Source organism: Triplophysa dalaica, chromosome 1 (genome assembly GCF_015846415.1).
Source record: "Triplophysa dalaica isolate WHDGS20190420 chromosome 1, ASM1584641v1, whole genome shotgun sequence".
Classification (NCBI taxonomy): domain Eukaryota; kingdom Metazoa; phylum Chordata; class Actinopteri; order Cypriniformes; family Nemacheilidae; genus Triplophysa; species Triplophysa dalaica.
This window is the reverse complement of record NC_079542.1, coordinates 18,254,696-18,263,132: the sequence shown is the minus strand read 5'-3', so window position 1 is coordinate 18,263,132 and position 8,437 is coordinate 18,254,696. Positions and strand designations below refer to the sequence as shown.

The following is an 8,437-nucleotide window of genomic DNA, read 5'->3' as shown; positions in this document are numbered from 1 at the left end:
GTTCCACATTAGGATAATCATACTGTCCCACTTTTTGAAACCACATGTCCTGAAGTGGGACACTAGAAGTTTGATTAAGTATTTTCTAGGGTATGTATGATTTAAAAATTACTTCCCCACATCTGTATTTCATATTGCGCATTTGCACAGGAAACGACCCAGCACCAGAAATATGTTAATGTCAAAACACTTTAACAAAGCCTTCATTCGCGAACAGTGGATAAAACGACCCCGCCAAATCACAGAGATGCAGATTTGCAAGTGACTATTATCAGAGGACCTCAGAGTTCGCTGAAATAAAGGTAAATTGCTGGGGAAGTTTTACATCTCAAATTACAGATATGGCCTATTCGCCCTTAACCTCCGCAATTATTATAAATTATTAAATTAGAGCTCCTCAGGTAACCCTAATCCCATGCAAATAGGGCTTTGGTTGCACAACTTGTTCAATTTAAATAAACTCAGATATGAATGAATAAATAAGAAATGTTACATAGCTAGATTAGTCTTTATTTGGGAAAATACAAGATATTTACTAGAAAGAAAATTTGGAGTGAAAGTAAATTTCCATTAAAGTGTTATTCTGTAAATATCGCTGCAGTCCTTCCAGAACCTCAGATGTCCAAATTCATAGTTTTCATAAAATACAAAGTTTAAAAGAACTTTTTGATACTTTTTTTGGTTTTATATTTGCAAAACCAAGTGACAAACATAAAAGGTGACTAATAATAATGATTTATGGCAAAAAAATAAAATAACGAAATATTGAAATATGAGGTCTCATTAGGACAGCAGCGATATTACATTTGTATGGCATTTGGGTCAATAATAACATAACATTTCATGTTGGAATGTATTTTTACTTGTAAAGATGTTTTACAATAAACTTATTTTTTTTAAATTAAGGATGCTGTTCATTGTTGTCAGGAAATCTCTAAATACAGTACATTCTTTTTTAATTGGAGATCAAAATCTGATCCACCCAGGCACGGAGTTCTGTGACACGGGCATAAACACCGGGTATACTGGTGTCACAGCGGCTGCTTCCCCAGGACACAATACCCACCAGTGTCCATATGTTATCCTTCTGGCACACCAGAGGACCACCAGAGTCACCCTAAACCAACAGAAGGCCCACAGAGTTACTCTTAATCACTTAAAATACCTTTTATGAAAGAGAGAGTGAAAAGTCTTACCATGCAGGAGGAGGCACCAGCAGCACCAGCACAAATCATGACGTCACTGATGTTACTTCCCCAGTAGTTCTTGCATTCTTCATTGGATAGCAGAGGCAGGGCAACCTGCTGGAGCTTATCTGGGGTAAGCAGAGCTAAAGGCAAACAAAGAAAGAGTAGGTATTCAATATGTTATAAACTATATGTAGCATAGAGAGATTAATTACATTATTGACATCACGAACTGAGATTCTAATAGAGGGTATCGACGTGTCGCCCCCGTGGGTGGCAAAAACTCAGAAAAATGACTGCTGACAATATCAGGAAATTCAATTCCGCCCAACATTTCAGTGTCCTGGAACACGCGATTCCTTAGGAAAGTCGCAAGGTTCACTGTCAAGTCCAAAAGCTTGTAATTTCAGCAAATTATTGCGTGTTTTAGTCCCGGTTTCTTTGTTTCTCCTATTCTACTCAGCCATTTTGCTGGGCGTTTTGCCACCGAGCGTGTACCAGGTCGTGTCCCGACATGTTCATGTGGGAAAGTGACGTCACTGCATATCATACCCTCTATACTAAGTCTAAGTACTGTTGAATGTGATACATTAGTCTACATGTTTATTTTAGTGGATATTTAACCATTATATCTGGTCACTCCCCAACCAGAGGTCACACAGGTCATGCCAGGGGCAAATACATCAGCAGTTTCTGCAAGACAGACGGGAGAGACGTGATCATTCAGAGTGGCGGGGGAGGCCAGCTTCACCAAGGCGATATCATTGTCGATGGTATTTGGATTCCACTGAGGGTGGGTAAACACCTGCAATTCACATGATTGCATCATTAATGTCACATTTTTCAAGGTAACAATAGAAACAAGCCAATAGAGCTGGTATGTAAAACAAATTTTTGAATGTTTGTTCTCACCTTCTCCACTTTCATGGTCTGTGTGTCTTCCTGATTCTGAGTGCTTGCCTTGTTGTGCTCTCCCAGGATCACACTGTGACTAGTTCTGCAGAAAAGCCATATTCAATTAATTTACGTCTATGCCAATATGTTTTCATACATATTGACTTTAATTCAATACAATTTATTCATATAGAGCTTTTCACAATGTGCATTGTTCCAAAGGAGCTTTACAGGAGCAAATAAGAAAACACAGAAAAGTATAACACAGCACAGTGCATGGTGTTGATAGAACAAGCAAGATTATTCTTATAAATAATATCTAATAAATAGTTAGATGCAGTCTCCCGGTGAGCAAGCCAACTCTGCCCTGCTTCAGTGTGGTGCACTAAGGAAAATAAATCTTTGTCCAAACTGTTTCGTGCTACCAACAGACTTAAAGCCGATAAGAAGGAGAACAATGCAGAATACTGTATATAATTTTACCTGACACTGCAGTGAGCAGCAGTCACAACCCAGTTCTCATTGATCAAAGACCCACCGCAGAAGTGCCAGGCAAAGGCGTCCTGCAATTTTAACAATCAAAACAGAAAATAACTAGTCATAAATGTTTGTTTTAGCTTGTTGTCATTTTCAGGCTGTTAATTGACAATGTCGAAAGTCTGAAAATGTAGTTTGAAGTTTTAAGCTATCAGATACCTGCAGAGACACCTGCCAGGGCCATGAATGAGGCAATGCTTCTTCACCATTTACGATGCGGCCATAACCACTAACAACAGGTGGGATGGCAGGAACACCGCAACCTAAACGAAAGAGGTAAAAATGGACGCAAAATTAGTGAAATTTGATATGAAGTCTATATAGGCCAAGCAGTCAATGCATTCTTAAATTTTTCTAAAGTTTCTCATTTTTACTCATGTTTTCGAAACAATATTTGGTTACATTTTACAAAAAGGTTGTATTTTTTGACATTATTAATGCATAAACTAACATAAAATAACAATGAACAATACATCAGCATTTATTGAACTCAGCTCATTTTAATTTCGGTATTTACCAATACATTTTTTTAATAAAAAATTGTGAATGCAGGATGAACCAACAAGAATAATTAACACCAAGTAACAAACGTTAATTAATGATGAAAAATTATTTTGCTCATTTTTAGTTAATTCATTTACTAATTTTAACAAATACAATCTTATAAAAGGTTACCCAATATTAGATTTTTTGAATTATTTAAATTATGTCATTATTATAGTTTATCTTTGGACAGAGTTTAAACGTTTTTCATGACTAATCATTTGTTACCATATTATTTGCTAATACAGAATAATCAAATAATAAATGAATAATAAATTATTTGCTTATCAGTAGCCTATTCGCTGAATAATGAGATATTTTAACTTTATAAGCGCTAAAATCTAAAAACTAAATTATTCAATCAAAAACCCCAAAATCTCATGACATCATGAATACACGTTCTAACTGTATAGGCTATTTGTGAACTTCATGGAACTTTAAAATCAAAATAATTTCTCACCATAGGCTGCATTAAGAAAGGCAAAACAGGACAACAGCCACAGGAAAGACATTCTGTAGAAGAAATGGACTTATTTACAGCAGTACGCCCTATTTAAGACCAAAATACGAACCCACTTTTACCACTGACAACATGACAACCAGATGAGGACGTGTGTGGTCAAAAATTAACCCCGACAGGTTTCATCAGCTGCTCAACACCTGTGTACAATCCCATTTTTCTCACCCTTTTTGTGAACACTGAAATTCAAGTGTTCAAGTGGGTGACAAACAAACACTTATGTTTGACTGATTTTGAGAAAAATTGTATTATTTGTTGTAATTTTTTGTATTGTTTTATTAGTTATAATATATTTTACAACTTATATTGAACTGATGTTTTTATTTCTTATTGGTTTATTTAAATAGGCACAGTACAAACTGTAAACATGATTCCAGCCATGTGCAGATAGAGATTTACACAGTTGTTACTCTAATTTACATCTCAAGTCCCTATAGACAGGCTTCATATACAAATTAATACAATACTTGAACTGCAATAATATATCACATTACATTTATGAATATACAGCAAGTGAAAATAAAACTAAATATATTTTTTTAAGGTTACCTCCAAGCCTGGCAATATAGAGATTCAATAGATATTAAATAGCACAATATCATTATAAAGGTCAATGTAGAGATGGGTACAGCACTGTTTGCTTTACAAGCACTTTACAGTCAACATATATGTTGTACTGCTTTAATTTCAATAGTCAACATGTTCCAGATTTGGGACCCCTTTCCAGAAGAAGCTATTTGCTATCTGTGTGGTTCTACAAAGATTGTTGGTCTTTTTTTCTTGTTAATGGAGTATGAACATATTAAGCAATTACTGCATTGTCCAAAGAAATCAGCAAAACTTCTTATGTCTGCCACAAAAAAAGATATCAAGACTGTTGGTTATTTAAAAAAAAAAATCACATTGTATTCAACATTTGTTAAGAGACCTATGTCAATCTATGTTCAATTTGTTTTCTTTTTGCTCATGGCATGTCTATCAGTTCTTTCACTTATAGGTAAAATATTGCATATAGACATTTCCCACTCTTCTGTCTGACGAGGTTGAGATAACGTGAACAGGTGACGCAGTTACATGGTATATGTATTTTTTGGGGGTATTTCGCAACATATGCAAATGTAAAGCAAGGTATATAAAAGCCCAAAGTGCTGCTGTGACAACTCAGAGATCTCAGCTCAAAAATGGCCTTCCTTTGGATCCTGTCGTGCCTTGCTTTCATTGGAGCAGCCTATGGTATGTTACCCTTTTTTTTCGTTGTTATCCTTTTTTATTTTTTTACCTACAGTACAACTAATACTTATTTATATTCTTAAGGCTGTGGCAGTCCTGCCATCCCCCCTGTCATCACTGGCTACTCCAGGATTGTGAATGGGGAGGAGGCAGTGCCACACTCATGGCCCTGGCAGGTGTCTCTGCAGGTACAGTCAGACATCTTCATTTGGAAATGACTTCTGGATATCTTGAGAAAATCTGAAAATAATGAGTTTTAATTAATTAAACATTAATTTCAGCGGTTACAGACAAATTCATATATTGTTCCATCTACATGTATGGCACTACTGTACTGTACATACACTATATAGAATGTTCATTAACTGAATAAAACTCTTGTTTCACCTAAGGACTCCACTGGCTTCCACTTCTGTGGTGGCTCCCTGATCAATCAAATGTGGGCCGTGACTGCTGCTCACTGCAATGTGAGGTACAGTAGACACTAGACATCATAAAAAAATATAAAGTCATTTATAATGGATGAAACTATTAAAACATTACACTCTTATTTAAGAATGAGGCATCAAAAATATGTTTCTGTGTTCAATGGAATTCTATTAAGTTCTGAAAGAAATATATACACAGTACATATATATTTTTGTTAGAACCTCTCATCGCGTCATCCTGGGTGAGCATGATCGTTCCTCCAACTCTGAGCCCATTCAGACCATGGCTGTTGGCAAGGTGCAGTATCATATATATTTTCAAACCAATGTGATTTAAGGTTGTAGCAAAGACACAACAGAACAAGAGTGCTGCCACTAATAATAATGCAAATGCTGAGGTGTCTTAAACTTTTTCTCAAAGGTCTTCAGGCACCCCAACTACAGCAGCTTCACCATCAACAATGACATCACACTGATCAAACTGGCCACCCCTGCTCAGCTCAACACACGTGTTTCTCCTGTGTGCCTTGGTGAAACATCTGACAGCTTCCCTGGTGGAATGAAGTGTGTAACCTCTGGATGGGGTCTGACCAGATACAATGGTATAGATTTTAGACATTCTAGCAGCATTTCAATTTAATGTTTTATCACTGTATTCTGTTGCAAACTTTATGTTTCCAGTATACTCTTTGATTTTCCTTTTTACTATGAATTCAAACCTTTTTATATATCTTATAAAATGCAATACATCTTTATTTTCCAGCCCCTGATACCCCTGCTCTGCTCCAGCAGGCCACTCTGCCTCTGCTGACCAACGATGAGTGCAGTCGTTTCTGGGGAAGCAATATCACAGATAAGATGATTTGTGCTGGTGCCTCCGGTGCCTCTTCCTGCATGGTAAATTTCTTAGCAAAATATGAAAAGTAAACTGAAATGGTGTTCTGTTCTTGAATGTAGAACTTGAAGTTCAAACTAATTTTTATGTGTTTCAGGGGGATTCCGGTGGTCCTCTGGTCTGTCAGAAGAGTAACGTCTGGACTCTGGTTGGTATCGTGTCTTGGGGCAGTAGCATGTGCTCCACCTCCACTCCCGCAGTGTATGCTCGTGTTACTGAGCTCCGTGCCTGGATTGACCAGACCATTGCTGCAAACTAAAGCAGCCATTGTGCTTTAAATAAATAAAGTGTGAAATTGAGAAAGAACATTCTCTCTGCTTGGTCTTTTGTGTTTATTGTAATAATTACATTCACATAGATGGCTTTGAGTCTTTGTATATACAGGAACAGTGAAACTGAAACATCTTGTCTGCTTGACCACAGTTTGTACTAATTTGTCTTTGGAACGACATACATGTCCTGAATTGTGGCTACAGGGATTCTGAGCCATTCCTTTTACAGAAATGTGGTCAGGTGCTGGTGGAGGAAAATCATTCCGGGCTCTCCTGAGCAAGCTGAATTGGCTGAAAAACCACATCTAACATCTGCGCAGGGCATTTCAGATCAATTATACATTTTTATGTTCATCAAAACTTTCTGTCGCATGTTTTGCTCTGTATGTTGTTGCATTATCATTTCAGGGTACAATGGGGTACATTTCAGGGTACATTTGTACCATGTAGTCCTTTAATTTAATAAATCCAAATATCTGAAGTTCATACCAGCTAGATACAGGGCGTCATTTGGGTATTGCAGGTGATGGCGGCTGTCAGGTCAGTTCAAAGTAATATTTTACTGCAGTTTATTGCAGGAACATGGGCGTTGGAAGGCACTAAAAATGTAGGTAGATCGTCCCCCAGAAAAGAGTATAAAAACAGCATAGCTTCTATAGCTTTAACAAATATACAAGAGACTGTCATTTGGAGAGACAGTAGTAAGATTGGATAACCTCACGAGAGTCTGCCATACCTTGGCTTTAGGTAAATTAATGCCACCGGCTAGAGACAACAAATTGTCCTCTGAACTCTGAAATGACTACAAACTAAAGTAAATATATACATTAAAACAGCACCACCTCACTGGCATCGACTGCAACTCTGAAGGGATTCTTAAAATTTGGAGCCAAAAGTACAGGAGCTGTGGTCAACATAATTTTTGCATTGTCAAATGCCTCCTGGCACTTCTCTGACCATTCAAAATGAACTTTGACACTAAGAAGATCAGAGGTTCCACAAAAGAGGCAACGTTTTTACAGAAGCCTCTACAATACCCTGCCATACCCAAAAACCTGCGAAGTTCACGTCGGTTTTGAGGCAAAGGGAATTCACAAATAGCATCAATCTTCGCTTCAACAAGCCTAACCTGCCCACTACCTTACCAAGACAAGTGACCCTGGCTTTTCCAAACTCACACTTGGCCAGGTTTATAATAAAATTAGCAGCGCTGAGACAAGAAAAAAGTTCAGTCCAGGAACTACTATATATAACCATATCATCAAGGTATGCCTCACACCCACGCATCCCATATAACCCATGATTAACAAGACGTTTTGGACTCCAAATGGCATGACATCGTAGAAGAAATGATCAGGTGTCACGAATGCAGACAGTTCTTTTGCTCTATTGGTTAAAAGTATTTGCCCTTATCCTTTTCAGAAGATTACATTTCCCCTCATTAGACTCCCCATTTAAGGCCCTCGTGTTTTCTGTCCCGGGAGTTGCGTAATGTTCCTATAGTGTTCTATAGTTCCCGTGTGATGACTCAATTCCTGGCCTGTTCGGATTATTCACGTGTAATTTTTGACCTTTCTTTGTTTTGCCCCTCATGGCGTGTTTTATGTTTAAACCTTGTTTTGAGTTCCTGTTTGCCCCATCAAGAGTTGAAATCCTTGACAGAACGCAACGCCATAACCAAACTATTAACTTTTTGGGCTTCGGCAGGGGGATTGCAGGATTCACAAGTTCATTAAGGACTTCGCGGAGGTAGCCTCAAGACTTCAAATTCTGATTTATAGTCCATGAAGTTCTGTCAGATGTTGGTGTGATGTTGGTGAATACACCAACAGACAAATCGTCGCCTTGGAATCATAAAGTTTTATCTGGGGTATGAGTAGATTTTAGATATTGAACTTTTAAGTTTCTGCATTTCATAAAGAAAAAAATGA

General features: G+C 37.5%; 2 protein-coding genes across 2 annotated transcripts; one reads left to right on the top strand and one right to left on the bottom strand.

Moving 5' to 3' along the window:
- Nucleotides 1-489: 489 nt before the first annotated feature.
- Nucleotides 490-3,817, bottom strand: ctrb.3 (chymotrypsinogen B, tandem duplicate 3). Its single transcript, XM_056753665.1, has 7 exons — nt 3,622-3,817; nt 2,778-2,881; nt 2,565-2,644; nt 2,100-2,184; nt 1,812-1,992; nt 1,197-1,330; nt 490-1,117 (listed from the first exon to the last, which is right to left on the bottom strand). The coding sequence occupies exons 1-7, from the start codon at nt 3,671-3,673 to the stop codon at nt 956-958; spliced, it is 798 nt and encodes a 265-aa protein (XP_056609643.1). The 5' UTR covers nt 3,674-3,817; the 3' UTR covers nt 490-955.
- A 547-nt stretch (nt 3,818-4,364) lies between these two features.
- On the top strand, nt 4,365-6,493 carry LOC130426753 (chymotrypsin A-like). Its single transcript, XM_056753678.1, has 7 exons — nt 4,365-4,914; nt 4,996-5,099; nt 5,304-5,383; nt 5,559-5,637; nt 5,761-5,941; nt 6,103-6,236; nt 6,332-6,493. Exons 1-7 carry the CDS (start codon nt 4,863-4,865, stop codon nt 6,491-6,493), a joined length of 792 nt encoding a protein of 263 aa, XP_056609656.1. The 5' UTR covers nt 4,365-4,862.
- Nucleotides 6,494-8,437: the final 1,944 nt, after the last annotated feature.